We start from the raw sequence: 15,846 nt of genomic DNA on the forward strand, positions 1-15,846 counted from the left end.
AAGGCAGACGCTTAACGACTGAGCCACCCAGGTGCCCCTAAATATTAGATTCTTAAAGAAAACAAAATAGGGAAGATTATTTTTCCATTGCCAAGATCCATGAAACTCATGCAATTCTACCCTTTTTTTTTTTTTTTTTTGGTCTCTTCTGTATCTTTCCCCGTCTTATGTTCTGGTGCTTGTGTTGTTAGGGCATATAAATACCACAGGTATTAATTAGACATGGTGTGTCAGTTCTGAGTGCTGTATTTTAAGAAAGCTATTGCTTTTTTATGGATTTGGATGTGGTGAGAGGATGATGTCCACAATGGAGACGTGCCCAGAAATCATGCCTTGTGGAGTGGTGCTTTAAGCAACTGGTGATGTTGTATCTAGAGAAGAGAAAGGCATGATAGGTGTCTTGATTACTTGGTTATCACCTAGAAAGTGTATTCTGTGCAATACCTGTCCTCCAACTAACACTAACACATAGACATTCCTAGTAACTTTATTCTGGGTGACATCAGAACTCTAACACCAGTGAGTGGACATTACAGGATGGAATGTCTGTGCTTAATAAATTTAAAATAAATACAATTGGTGACATTTAGCTGTGGAATCATCTGAGTCCCATCCATGAGGCCAGAACACATCAAGTCAAGTGAACGTCCTCAGAAGAGGCAAACATAGAGGAAGGTCCAAAAGGAAAGATGGTAGTCAGACCATAATACACGAGACAGTTTATGACTGCATGGCCAGAATGGAAAGAGAATCTTTCTATGCCTCAGGGAGAAATTGGTTAGTGGCATCCCAGGTTGTAATTCTGAATATATTTTCATGAATTTACTTGATGTTACATAGTGGCTATATCGTACTTTTACTGAAACAATAATTAAGTAGATTTATGTTAAAAGAACCCAGTACCCATTTATTCATTAATGCAGCAAATATATATTTATTGAACACCTTCTATTCCTAAACACTCTTCTGGGCTCTGGGGATAGAATAAGAACAAAAAGAAAAAGTCCTTATCCTTAAAGAGCTTATATTCTAGTAACTGCCTAAATTTTACAAATAAATGGGTAAAGAATTAATATGGATTCTAGCCAAAAATAATTTTCCCTTTTACATATGTTCGTGTCTGTCAGATTTGCCTTAATTAATTTCCTAAATAAAGAATTATCTTTTAAAAATATATTTAAATAGAATAATCATAACCATCAATTATAATTTGTATCATCTTTATATATATTGCATAAATTTCAAAAATTAAATAGAAATATTTTATTTTTCTGGAAATCCTTCTACTTATGAAAGTAAAGATGAGGCTCATGTCTCATGCATTGATACATTTGAGATTTTTCTTATTCAGGAATTTGAATCTATAGTTTCCATGTAATTCTGTCCAAAAGTCATTTCTTGGGTTACTAAATCATTATTTGTGGGTGTCCATCTGGGTTATGAATATCCCAAGAATTCAGGATTTAATGTCACATTAAAAAAAAAAAAACAGATGTCACAGTAATGCCATGAAGTCATTTTAAATAGAAGGGATATTAAAGGTTATTGGGTCTATAGACCCGTGTATTTAGAAATGAAAACACGGGGGCAGAGTGACTTTCTAAGGCCTGGAATCTGTCTTCTGGTCCTTAAGCCATGGGTTTCTCTACCCCTCCACACAGGCTGATTTTCTTCACCATCTTACTAGGCTGTATAGGCTTGGCTAAACAGTCTGTGCTGCCCTGCCTGACATGAGTGTTCTCAGGGCGCTGCTCCTGACCCTCTGGCCTGTCAAACGCCTGATATCTGTGTTACCCCAACCAGCTGGCTCAAATTCCCACTTACACTATGGTTCAGCTAAATCTCAGGAGGCAGATGACTTCCAGTTTTCAGTAATGGAATAAGCATCACCTGAGGACCCTAGTCAATATTAGTTAACTTTCTGAATTTCATAAGGTATCGATAAACATGTACACAACAATACAAATGTTTTCTGAGCACTTATTGGGTACCACGCAGTGTGTTAACTTCCTAACACATTTCAACTCTTTAGTTCTCACAGTCTGTCAGATGGATACGCTTCTCAGCCCCATTTTACAGAGGCAGAAACTGAAGGCAAGATGGTGCCAGAAGTGATGGGACTAGTCAGCATTAGGGATGGAATCCAGCTCTTCGGTACCTCCACAAAATCATTTGACTTAATGTTGCCTTGTTTGGCAGCTGGAGCCACAGACTCAGAGAGTTTAGATGATCTCTTCAGGATTATAAGAGTGGGGATGGGTGCGAGGGCAAGTCACACTTTGTACACAGCGCTGCTGATTTTACAGTGCAGATGATCTTAGAATGGGTCCTCCTGCTAGGCTAAGTGAGCTCTTACTCTAATATTTGTCTTACAATTAAAAAATAATTTACCTGGAGAGTCGGTAGTTTTCAAAGATAGTAGACAAAGACATTTAAAAATTTCCTTTGACAAAGTTATTCTGTTTTTTAAATAGCTGTTTGATTTCTATGGTAATGCTAAATGTTAAGCCACCCTATTTTTACACTTACTGGTAGCAGTGCTTTTATTCATAATGTGAGATCTTTGGCTCACTGGTGCAGACTTGGTGTTTTCATCTGCCTATTATGCGTGTTGCATTGTGAGATTCAAAAAAAAAAAAAAGTCCGTGATATTAAACAGTGATTCATTCTTTATCATTAAGGCAGATAGACCAGCTATGTCTGACAATGTAGTGAAGCTCATTTGGCAGCCTTTTTTTTTTTTTAACTCTATTTTGTCCAACCTGACCATAATTTCACTAGATGAGAAAAATTAAAATTACCCTGTTGATAGTGTGATGATACCAGTTTTCCTTCATAGAAATTAAATTAAAAATCCTAACAGTAACTTTCCAGGGGTCAGTTGTGCTTTTAGAAAAATGCCTAACAAGTTCTCAAGGTTTTGTTTTCAAGATAAATCTTTCCATTCTGAAGCATTTAGTTTTGCGTTTTTGAAGTGGGCTATGGATAAGAGAGTCCATTTAATGAAAGTCAGAGTTGACTCATCTTTTTCTCTCTCCTTCTCCTCTAGCTCTTTCTCTTTGTTGTCTGGAACTTTGAGCTCTACATGATACCACTGGTTTTGTTGTTACTGTTGACATGGAACTACTTCTTGATAATATCAGGGAAAGATAACAGGCAACGTGATACAGTAAGTTTCTGCTTTCTTATTTGTATGTGTTTTTGTTCTTATTCCTCGTCCCTCTGACAAGATCAACATTGATTTATTTTTACAAACCAGAAGTTCTGTTCATAAATACTCGAGTTTGGAAGAAAGTTTTAATCAGTTCAAAACTAACAACTCTTTGGTCCTAACATAAGATAAAGTATTCACCTGTTTCTAACATGACTCATCTTGGTAGGAACTAAAATCAAGAGCATACCGAAGAATGAGCTATGACTTTTAATTATAAATGGGTTATTTCAAATGAGTATTTCTTTTACTCTCCTTATCTGTTTATATGTCTTAATCTTGAGTTAAGATATAATATCATAAAATTATTTATGATCAGACCAAATGAATGTATTTTATTTAAGACATTTCTCTGTAGTCTGTCATTGGAAGAAAGGAAAGATTGGTGATTTGTTGGCCTGGAAAAGTGCATAAAGTACCTTAATTCAATGGACATTTACTGAACAACAGCAAATATCCGTGTTTGTGTCCGGAGTGTATCAGGATTACCAGCTGGAGGATAAAGAGCTTTCATTTAACCTAGGGAAAGTTATACTGAACCCACCTGCCCTCTCTGGCATTTTTGAAAGTTTTTTTAGAATCTGTAAGACCACTTCTCTCTCAAAAAGAGTTTTATTTTTTTTAAAGATTTTATTTATTTATTTGACAGAGAGAGAGCACAAGTAGGCAGAGGGAGAGGGAGAAGCAGGCTGTCTGCCGAGCAGGGAGCCCGACATGGGGCTCGATCCCAGGACTCTGGGATCATGACCTGAGCCGAAGGCAGACGCTTAACCGACTGAGCCACCCAGGCGCCCCTCAAAAAGAGTTTTAAAGCGTGAAGTAGAAATAAACCACATTATAATCATATCTCTTTTTCTCTTGCCAACTTTCATTCCCCTTAGATTATCTCAGTCACTACACCCTTAGTGAACATACGACTTCCAAAAGCTTTCTGATGTATAAATGAATGGGGGGGAGGTGTCTTCTCCAAATAGGATATTTGTAATTTGATAAATTCATAGGTAGCTTTCGAGAAGAATTTAAAGGTTTGTCAAATGTGAGACTCTATTTGGTAGCTGATTGTCTTCATCAGATTACATAGATTTTCTCTCTCTCTCTTTTTTTTTTTTTTTTTTTGCCACTGAGGGTTTACATTTAATTTATAATCAGGAGTTTCTGCCATCTACCATGTCCATAATGGTGCAGGAACCAAAGTTATCTGATCATCAGTTTAATAATATTATATAATACTTCATTATAATAGCGTCATAATGTTTGCACAAACATATCTGTGATATAAAACTTTTCCCTTTTAAGTAACTCAAGCAGGGGTGCCTGAGTGGCTCAGTTAGTTAGGCGTCCGGCTCTTGATTTTGACGCAGGTCATGGTCTCTGTGTCCTGAGATCAAGCCCCACATGATGCTCCATGCTCAGCGCTCAGTTTGCTGGAGATTCTCTCCCTCGCCCTCTGCCCCTCCCCACCGCTCAGATGCATACACATGGTCTCTAAATACATATATACATACATACATACATACATACATACATAAAATCTTTAATAAATAACTCAAGCAAAATATACTTCAAATGGTAACACAAGCTGAATATACTTCTTCAGAAAAATTTTATCATCAAAATAGACAAATCCTGATGCACAGCCACCAAATACATGGCAAAGTTGCCAACAACATGCTATGTTTATTTTTCTATTTATTTGTATATATTTGTTTCTCTCAGGTGATTATAAATTTGAGGGAGGGGACTCTTCATCATTGTATTTGCCATTTTAGCAAGTGTCTTGCAAGTCTGAAGTGTTGAGAACCTTTTTTATAAGGTTTATGAAATCCAACATGAGACTGTTAATAGAGATTTTAATGGTATCAACAGACAATAAGTTATTATTGGCAAGGATGTTAGGTATATATATTTAAATTGCACACTGAGAGACAAACCCCAAATGCCATAAGCACTGGTGTCATGGGGACTAATAGGTACTTTTGTCAATTAATCCAGGATGTTTTCTTTAAGAAAATGGGTCTCTCTCAGACAATTGCTTTTTTTGTCCCATTTATTTCAGGGAGATTGTCGAGAGAGAGGAATATCTACTTTTCATTCAGTTGGCTGAGACAAATTTGCAAATAAGATTATTTGCAAATAGGAAGAAGTGGTAATTTAGTTTCAGCTCCTTAATCCTATGAGGGGGCTTATCGTCAATATTTAGTCATTGGTTTGAGTATTCTTACTGAAAAATCCTGTATCTATAGACTTTGCTTGTTATCTTCTCCAGAATATACCTGCCTTGGCTGGAAAGGTCCACTTGTAGAGGGGAAATAGTGACACATAGTAGATCCTCTTGTGCTTACAATTCTCTAAGAATTTTTGTGACTATTGAAAAGTTACAGGCTATGGAAATTTCTCTACTGCCTTTTTTCTCTTCAAAATGTAATTCCAAAATTATATTTACCAAATCTTTTCTTTTAGGCACATCTCTAACAGAGCTCCCCCTGTAGCCATGGGCATTCGATTCCTCAGCACAGCCCACTGTGGAACAGTCTATAGTCCAAATTTCATGGAATGCCGGCTATACTCCATAACTCTCAGTAACTGCCTCTTATTTGCCACTGTCCACATAGTCTGTTCTTCTGGACACCAGACCAGCAATCACAACACTTCATTCAGTTTTTTATGCAGTGGCTCAGTTGAGACTTTATGTAACTCTTAAATCCATTTTGTCTAATTATGTGTCTTCTCCCATACCTAGCTATGCATTTGAACTTGTTGCTGCTTTTGAAAAAAAGCCTGGATTATACCTTGCTGGTTACAGATCACACACACACACACACACACACACACACATCTATGCATATACCTATACATCCATACACACATACATACATATATATGTAAATCAAGGAAAAGTATTGGTAGGGGCTGCCATGCTGTATCTATATGACTCTACTCCATAGTGCATAGCACTGGAGGAATGGTATTTTGCCCTGAGTCCTTTTTGCTATCCCCAAAAGCATACAGAATCTTTCAGCATGTGTGAAAACTTTAGGTAATCTCTGAAGTGCATTAATCACACCACTGCGTGATTCCAGAAACTTTCCTGTTTTAAAAGAGAGCAAGAGAAGGAGGGAGGGTGGGTGGGCAGGCAAATTTTCTCTCATGGAAAAGAAAAATCATTTGTACATTCAACTGAGAACATTCAATTAGGATGAAAATGATAAAAGAAAAACAAATCAAATTGACCTTGAGGTCAATGACCTTGAGGAGAAAAAAGAAAATAACATTTTCGTGACGTAAGAAGGTGAAAGGAAAAAGAAAATACTGTGAAAGATGAAAAGTTCATAGACGGGTAAAAATTCTGTCTTCACCATATGGGTTGAAAGCTGAGATTAATACTAAAATAGGACAGGATTTCTTTGTGTGTTGGTTGTTTATTACGGAGACCATGTCCTTTCTTGGATACTTGATCACAGGAGCTAAAACCCGTCTTTTCCCTACCATGGTGCCTTTTCTGGTTTAATGAGAAAAATGAGATGTAATCCTTGCCGAGGAAGTTTTGCTGCATTTAATGAGCTGAACGCTTTGAGAACAGGGTGAGGAAACAGCTGGTGCTGAGGCTAATGCTGTCGACTTGGGGGTGCACAGGAGAAAGAGGTGTGGTTCGAAATGGTATCTCACCTCTGCTGTTTCCCAATTGGACTTGTTAAAAATAAGCACTCCTACATCTGAATCTACCTACGCTCACACCATGACATTAAAATTTCTGGCGTGAGAATTGTTAGGCTTTTCTGGGGGGGGGGGAAGCCTGTTTAATAAATACACGCTTCATTGAGAAATGTTTCTGGCATGAAGGGGTTATAGAGACAGCAATGTCATACGTGTCTTGGTTTGAGCTGTCGCTCCAAAACCTGAGGGAAACCCCCCCTACCCCCCACCCGCAGTGCCCATTAGGCTTCTACCAACTAACCACATTATAGTTACTGTGGACTGAAATGTTTTAAGTTAAAGAGTAGATGCCGGGAAGTTGCCTTTGCTTTGGGTTTAAAAACCACTGAATCCTCATTACACCCTGGGCTCCCTGTTAGGCACTTTGTTTCGTCGGGACCTTCATCTCACCCCCAGGGAGAGAAAAGCTGATTCTGTCAGCCCAGCCAGTGGGTTGGGTCCTCCTAAGTCAAGTGCCGCCAGGTCTCTCCCTCTGTGGCAAACAAGGGAACGTGCTCAGGTGGAAAAGGCACGGCCACAAGAGCCCTTCCTTGAGAGGAGAGAATCAAGTCTCAGAGGAGGAAAGACCTGGATTGGCCAAGCAAACCAGGGGTCTCTTGCACCCCCTAGGAGATGGGAGTCATTAGTGCTTTACAAACAGGGAAACTGGCCAGGGAGGTTTAAGAGCTTACCCAAAGGTGCACAGTTAGAAAAGGCATGCAGTTAGAAAGTAGCAGAATGGGTATTAGAGTCTGTCAGTTGGTCTGAAGTGTGTACCCCTAACCACCGGTCAAGTGCATTACTCTTGGGACTGTATTTTGATACATCCGATGTCTCCCTGGACACCTTTAGAGCAAGTTTCTCCCTTGAGTTTTAGAAGAGCCAGTAGCATTAACTCCACCTTCAAGCACACAGATTGATGGAAGACCCTCATTGCCCCCACTCCACTTCTGTCCTCCATATCCTCCTTGCCTTCAGAGAAATGGAACAGATATTTATGAAGCAACTTCTATGGATCAGGTATCCTGCTAATAAGCCTTTTTAGACACATCATCTATTTTAATTCTTTATAATAACCTTATCAAGTAGATTATTCTAAATGGTTTTATCATCATTTTACAAATGAGGAAATTCAAAACCAAAGAAGATAAATAATGAGCTCCATAGAGGAAGTGGGATGTGAACCCAGCTCTTCCCTGTTCTGAAGCCCAGGCTACTTTCATGGCATATGCTTGGCCATGCCTCTCCCGAGGGCTTACTTCCTAAGTGTCGAGAGCCTTACGTGGGATCCCAGGTATCCCCCAAATCCTTACAAGGTTCCCAGTGACCCAGGTGACCTCACTGATTTCAAAATTGTTCATGACCTATAGGATTACCTTCAATCAACCCAGGTGAGCATGGATGGGAAGAGTAAACCAAAGCTGAGAATCCTTCACATTAGTGAAGACAGTCTTTTAATATTTTTGACATACAAAAATTCTTCAAGAGGTGTTTTTTAATTACATTTTAAAAGAACATTCAGTTTTACTGTCATGATATTCCTCCCACATAGCAATCTCACTTGCCTAATCAATGGAGGCATTAAAAGACTGAAGAGTAGGGTAAATCAATGAAATCATTCTCTGATTCATGATCTGACTGTGACACAAATTGAGCCAATGTCTGCCTTGCTAAAATACTTTAGTAAATACTGAAATGTTTTGTTAGCTTCCTTAAATGGCAAAACCCTCGATTCTGCTTTCCCCCGTTAGAATGGTACTTGAATATTGTTTCTTGTTGGATCTGTTCCATGTCGGCCCAGAGTACTTCTTTCTAGAAAAAAAAGCTTATGAGGAGAGAATGGTCTTTGCTGCTAGAAATGCTAGTGATGGGACAACTTGGGATGGCCCACCACATACGAGCCGGCCAAGAAACATCTGCTTGTTTGACTTGAGTTCCTGTGAATCCAGTAGATTTATCATTTTCTCAGCTAGTTTCAAAGAAGTCCATGGTGCAATATTTGAATAAGTAGGATCTTGAACAAGTGAAATATTGCTAACTGAATCTAGAGGCTGGCCAAAGTGGAGCAGAGAAGAGAGGACTCCATAAGCAAAGCACTTTGAATGTACAGTTAGACCTTCTCTACTTCAATAGTTGATCATTCACGGAAAGTAGCATAGACCACAAGCCTCCTCTGTTTGCATCTCAGTACCAAAAAAGACCACATACTTGCTCTTAACAGAAGCAGCACTGAGTCATACAGCCTGTAAACACATCTAAAAATGGATGATCACTTTTTTCTTCTTCCTGCTTATTTCAACAGCAATTTTCTCAATTTTTTCAGAAGGTCACCAGCTTGCAAAAATCTGAGAAGGACCATGAAAAGAACCAGACCTTTCGTTTTCTAACACCATCACTAGCATAAAAAAAAAAAAAAAAAAAAGAAACCAACAGCCAATCAGATGTCAATAGAAAAGTTTATCCCCTATGACTCCTCTCAAAGCTGTTCACCAAGTGCTTAGCTGTGCCAGATAATCACTCACTGTATAGATTGGTGTCCCCAGACATCAATGATCATCACCTCATCAGGCTCTGGACATTGACCAACAGATTTCCACAGATTTTCCACACTGCTCAAATGTCCCCTGCCTGACCGCCATGTTATTTACTATCCCCTCAGTGTTGGTAGGTGACAAGGCCTTCTACCGGCAGATTTCTCTCAAACTCCAGCCCCTAAAGCTCTCTGAATTCACCCCCAATTTAGGGTTGCCAGATTTAGCAAGTAGAGATACAGATGCCCAGTTAAATTGGAATTTCAATAAACAGAGATGTTTATCCTAAAATAACTCATTATTTATCGAAATTCCAATATAACTAGATGTTCTGTATTTATTTGGCTACTTTATGCCAACTGCACCTTATTTTTTTAATCTCAAGAGCTTTAGGAACGTGATCTGTTCTGAAATAAAATTCTGATTTTTCTGGCTACTTTGGTCTTTCTCCAACCTCTTCAAGCACTATGGAGGACAGCCTCATGAGCAGGCCCCACCCAAACCATAGACAGCTACAGCTTTACCTCCCCTGTATTCCAGCAGAATTGTTTGTATGTTTTTTGGTTTTGTTTTCAAGTGCAGAATGTTTATTGAACAATAGGTGAGGGTCCTGGGTAAAAGGCAGGGGGGTAGCGTTGGTGGTATAGTGGTGAGCATAGCTGCCTTCCAAAGGCAGGGAGGTGGGGAGGTGTCACAAAAATGAACCAGACAGCGTCCTGCTCTTTTGTCATCTCTTTTACCTGCAAAACAACTGTTCATCCCTTGGCGGAGCAGAAAACCAAGGTTTTGCCACTTGTAAAGACTCCTACAACAAGGCTGGACCAGAACCCAGTTCTACTTGGTTCCCAGGCCAGCATTCTTTCCCTGTCCTCCCATTCCTCAGGCACCCATTCCGCAGGCCCCAAGAGGGCAGAGTCTTGGTCCGTAAAACACAGTAAGAAGCAGGGAAGGAAGGGATGATGCCTTTCTCATCATACAGATGTGGAAACTGAGACCCAGGATAAGTTGGTAACCTCTGCGGAGCCAGTCAGTGTGTGCGGGACAGACATGGTGGCCCAGAGAGGAGCCGCGCAGGCCAGGTCTCCAACTTCATGGAAGCACACGTGCTGCACCAGCCCCGAGTTGTCCTGCAAGGCACGTGCGCTTCCGGGGGACGGACGTGCAGGCGGGCGCCGTAGCGTGGGGGGATGACGTGGCGGGTGGCTAGAGCTCCTGAAGTCTCGCCCAAGGAGCCGCACACAAGCCGCAGGGCTTGACGGGCAAGTACAATAGATACGTGGTGGCTCTGCAGCCGCCGAGGCCGGCTCTCCCAGGCGCCTCACTCTGGGGCGGCCTCCGAGGCTCCTCCTCAAGCTGCACCTCGAACTCATGAACTCGCGGGGGACCTCACTCGATGGCATTGACGAGGAGAAGGCGGTGTCCTGGCCCTGGAGGGCAAGGTCTCACCACCGCCACAGGGGGCGGGGCGGGCAGGGGGAGGAGCGGCGGGAGCACCCAACGCCCCGCTACCAGCTCCCACGTTTGGGAAAAGGGAAACTTTGAGGGATGGTGGATGTAGGAGACGGGGACTGAGGGTGGACAGGATAGTAGCTGAGTTGGGAGCAGCAATATCCGGAGCAGAGTGTGTTTGTGGTTTCCCAGATAGTGATACATTCTCTCTATGCCTTCTACTCTTTTCTCAAAAAAGTAAGTTTACTAAAATAAATTTACTATTTTTCACCAGGCATATTTTGTTTTTTATGAAAATTGGATCACATTAAATGTACTGTTAGTATACCCACTTTTTATATCAACACTACTATCTAGAAGTCTCCCTTAAGTCACTGGAAAACCGCATGAATTTTTAATGACTGCATAGTTTTCACCACGTGACTACTTAATTTTTTTCTTAAACGCTTGTATTAGAACTGTTTCAAAGATTTTTGCCACCTGAAATAATGCTGTCGATAAATCTTCTGGCCACATCTTTGGTCAGGTCTCTGGTAACGCCCTTAGAGGCGATCATTGTAGGAGAACTTCTGGGTCAGAGTTTGGGTGCATTTTGAGTATAATACTAATTTGCCACCCAGTAAGATTTTAATATTTTATGTATATGTTGCTGGGTAACCACCTAGCATTTTTACCATTTTCCCTGGAGAGCCATCCCTGACTTCCCTCCCACTCTTGCCCCCTACCAGCAGCCTACCCCTGCCAACACATACCCTCAGAGGGTAAATAATCTCGCCCCTCTGACACCCCATATCCCTCTCACTGTATTGTCATCATAGTCACCTCACTGCAGATCTTCCTTACCAGCCTAAAATTGTTCTCATTGTATCTTGCATTTGTGTATTTAATCCCAGCACAGGGCAAGATGTCTCAGACATAGCAGTGTAATAGTTGCTCAAAAAATGTGTGATGAATGAACAAGTATTTTAGTCTAATCTTTCTTTCCAAGCCAAATGTTGTCTGTTTATGCATTAAGTATTTCTATTCAGCGAAAGTTTATTAAACATCTACAGGCACAATGCTAACTGCTATTCAAAGATGACTAAGACAGCATCTTTGCCCAGGCCAGTTTGTGGTCAGTGAGGGAAACAAACAACTAAATCGAATGCATGAATATAATAGGTGCGCTAATAGAGGTGTGTAGATGATATGCCAGGCGTGCAGCCAAAAGACATTTGGATCAGCCCAGATGTCTGTGCATGTGCTGCATACGTAAAGAAAGGGGGTCTGTTTATCTGTGACCACAGCTCTTATTCCACCCTTCAGTCTGTCCCTTTCACTCCGTAGCTCCGTGTTTGCCTTTCATACTTCCTCAGTTTATTGGCTATCCTTTAACTCTCTTCTCAGACTGCAGCTAAACTTCAAATTGGAAAGATAAAATTGTAGAATGGTAGAAGATGAGTGTCACCTGTACGTGACATGTCAGTTCATATAGAGAAAGATGTAAAGGAAAACATTTCTATTTTTAAAAGTCAATTTACTAAAGATCCTCCTTACTGGAAGGCATACTTCTTGCTTTGGATCTGTGAGGACTTAGAAGAAAGACAGAATTTAAAGTTAGTGGTAGCCACCATAGAGGATGCTTATAGTTACTCTCTCTCTTATTTTGCCTAAATCCTTCCCAACTTGCTCAGAGTCTCCAAAGATGCATGTGAGAATATAACAAGGTAAAGAGGTGAGCTTCGTTCTTCTAGAGGATATCTGCCCTGAAATCTAGCTCTTTTCCACTAAATGAACTGTCTTGGCAACCTTGAAAGAAACCTGACAGTCTTGCCCCCGTAAATAACTGATTTTCTCTTATTTGGGCCCCAGATGATCCCTGGAGCCCCCAGAAACTCCTTGAAAAACCAACTTTCTAAATTCCCTTCAAAGCCTCCCTTGGATCCAAAGAATTCATCACCTAGATGGCTCTCCAAAGCATTTACCTGTATGTCAACCAAATGGTTTTATTATCTCAATTCTTCCAAAAGGTCTGCCCCCACAATTTTGTCATTTCTGTAATTGAAGAGGGGGATGGAGAAGAGGAGAAAAAAAGGGTACTCACAATTTTGGTCTCAGTTCTCAGGGTGACTGTGTGATTCTTACTCACCCTATTTTTAGTGATAGCCTGTTCTTTCTGAATGATTTAGCATTCTTGTAGCTAGCCAAAACTCCTTCGAATTTCATGGTGAGGAAGGTAGGATATAGGGTCAACAGAAGCACCTTGTGGCTGACTCGTGACCCCCATGACTAGTTTGCATTACTAGTCCTGAGCATTTTGCCCTTTGTAGTGAGTGGTGTTGCCACAAGGTTTCCTATGATATTTGTGGAGATTTATTGTCTCTGGTTCAGAAAGATGATAAGAAAGAACAAGACCTCATTTAACAAACTAAAAGTGGAAACCATATGGTATGTCTTTATCTGCTTGTGGAAAATGTTTGTAAATCAGAACTCTGATAGGGATCCAATAACTCTGAGAGTTTTGTATTCATTTTTTTTTAGTGTTATATGATAAACATTTTTCAAGAGCATGCAACTTTAAACTCTTTCCACCATCTTGTACATAGAACTGCAATGGTCCATGTAGGTAACCAAACTAATATATGCCTTCAAGAGCATTTCCTATCATTTGTTATCATGCAAGGAAAAAATAACTATCATACCATATCATTTATTTTGAAAAATAACCAAATATTCCAGTAGCATGCTTAAATGAGAGAAAGTCAGCTCATCTAAACAAAGTTTCCCACGGGTAGCCTCAAAAACATCTTAAAAAGGACTGTCACCACGACTCATTTCCAGTGGGTAGAGTTTAAAAGCCCAAACTTTGAAATTAGGAAGACCTGGGATTTAATTCCAGACCTTCCCCTTGTTAGCCATGCAAATTTATTCACTCCCCTGAGCCTCAGTTTCCTCACCAATAAGACAGGGATAAAACCCACCTTGTTGAGGCTTTGTGACCATTAAAGAGACAACATACTGTGTTAAGCATACGGTGAGAGCTCAGTAAATGACAACTAGGCACCTGCCCATGTAGAAAACAGGACAAACCAGTGTGGGTATAATGAGGGCTTAGACATTGTACGTCACTTCCTTTCTTGAAAAGTTCCCTTGTAAGTGCTTTTGAAGAGGATGGTTTTCCATGACCATCAGTCTTGGTTTTAAGCTTGTAGATAAAGACAATAGCATTGCCACAGAAAGATTTCTAGGTGTCTATAATCGCCCTGCTATGTGTGTGCATGTGCCACAAAAATAAAACTATTTTTATCAGCAAAAAAAAAAAAAAAAAAAGCAGATGAAGACATTTGACCTGTCCTCTAGAGATGAAAGCTACTTGGTAACTGAATTTTATAGAAATACCATAAATAAATGCCGTTTTCCAGATCACATCAATAGATATTTGAAAGAAACATTTTTCTTGTTTATTGTAATACAAACCTCCACCAGGCACTATGAATAAAGACAAAGGCCGGCAGCCCTCTGAGCAAAGAACAGGGCATTTTCCTGAAACCGTCTTTAAGTCCAAAAGCACAATGCTCCTTCCTGACAGCCTCTCTCTGGATGTCGACTAAGAGAAGGAGAAAGGTAAACCTACACTAGCGTACCAGGTCTGGGCACGGGGACTAATTTTAATAAATCAGAATAGAACATGAAAATGTCAACTTAATCAAGCATTTAAATTTTATTAATCAAGCCTAATTTTTATGAGTGCAAATAATCACTGAAGCTGGACAAATTTGTTCTCGATTGCATCAGAAACATAATTTTAATATTTAATGGACTGATGAATTTAAATGGAGAATTATCTTTATGAAACATGCTCTTCATAATTTGCCATTAAATGAGAAATAAAAAAAAATCAACATAAATCTTACATAAAGGTTACTTAACTAAATGTTGGTACTATAAATATTATAAATGCATTATGCACTAATTTAGCAATCATACAGTACACTACATAAAGCAGAAATGATAAGTGGACCAGGCAAGCTTTTCCTAGGATATAGAGCTCTTGTGTTATATTGTGGGAAGCTTGTGATAAAACGGTTACGGAGGTTTTGTGTGAGGTTTCGTGAACATTCTTTTCATTCAGGCTTTTATGCTACAATTCACCATTCACCATAGACATTCTTTCCAGTTCAAATGTAGGTCTAAACCCACATGGGCTTTCTTTTGTGAGGTGATTATTCTTTACAAAAAAAGAGATAAAAAATATTTTTGTCATTATTATTGATAGAAAAAGGATATAAAGAAGAAAACTCAAGTTTTTGGACTATATGATTTTTTGACATTCAAAACTCAGTCTATTTTTAGATTTTTCTCACATAGTGTTCTCAGGCCTCAAACTATTCTAGGCACGAGAAGAACAAAAGAAAAAATCAAATTAGTGTCAGAATATTTTTCTCTACAAGTGTCCGCCGATTCCCCTCACCCCTTCCATTATCCCCAACATACTGCTTAACATATAGGGAGTAGCCGTGAATTTCTGGAAAAAGTGAATCAAACCTAGCAGAGCAGTATGGTCCAAAAGTTTGCTAACGTTAATCTCCAATATAAACGATTTTTTGTTTTGTTTTCAAATTTTGTTGTTCCAAAAGTGTAGCATTTTCCTCTGTTCCATGTGCTAAAAGCATACACTGACCTGAAAAGGAACTTCTTGACTATTGCAGCCTTGATGCTTGCAAGCCTATCTGCAGGGGTTAGAGCAATGCACATTTCTGAGAAGATTGGAGGATGGTACTCTCATAGAGGTCCCACCTCTGGCTTTGCAGAAAGTGTTTTAAATAGATAATGTGGACTCTTCATGACATACTTAAAAAATAAAAATTCCTAAGGTTGTTTTAGAATTTTAAACATTTAAAATTGTGCCTTTTTTAAAAAATAAGAAATTCGTGGTTCTGGAATGGAAATCTGGTTTTATAAGAGCCTTGAGTACGTAATTTT

The 15,846-nt window shown here is 39.6% G+C and overlaps 1 protein-coding gene across 15 annotated transcripts in view; it reads left to right on the plus strand.

Annotated features, from left to right (window-relative positions):
* MCTP1 (multiple C2 and transmembrane domain containing 1) overlaps positions 1-15,846 on the plus strand; it is a 494,794-nt gene that overhangs the window by 397,811 nt on the left and 81,137 nt on the right. For 10 of the 15 annotated variants that reach the window (XM_081826545.1, XM_081826553.1, XM_081826548.1 and 7 more), the window contains one exon: positions 3,050-3,169. The exons of the other annotated variants lie outside the window; for them this stretch is intronic. In XM_081826545.1, the coding sequence (XP_081682671.1) occupies positions 3,050-3,169 (120 nt within the window). The remainder of the gene's footprint in view (positions 1-3,049; positions 3,170-15,846) is intronic. 15 annotated transcript variants of the gene reach the window in all.

This window comes from Leptonychotes weddellii, chromosome 7, assembly GCF_054177405.1.
Source record: "Leptonychotes weddellii isolate Sample4059 chromosome 7, ASM5417740v2, whole genome shotgun sequence".
In the NCBI taxonomy this organism is placed as follows: Eukaryota; Metazoa; Chordata; class Mammalia; order Carnivora; family Phocidae; genus Leptonychotes; species Leptonychotes weddellii.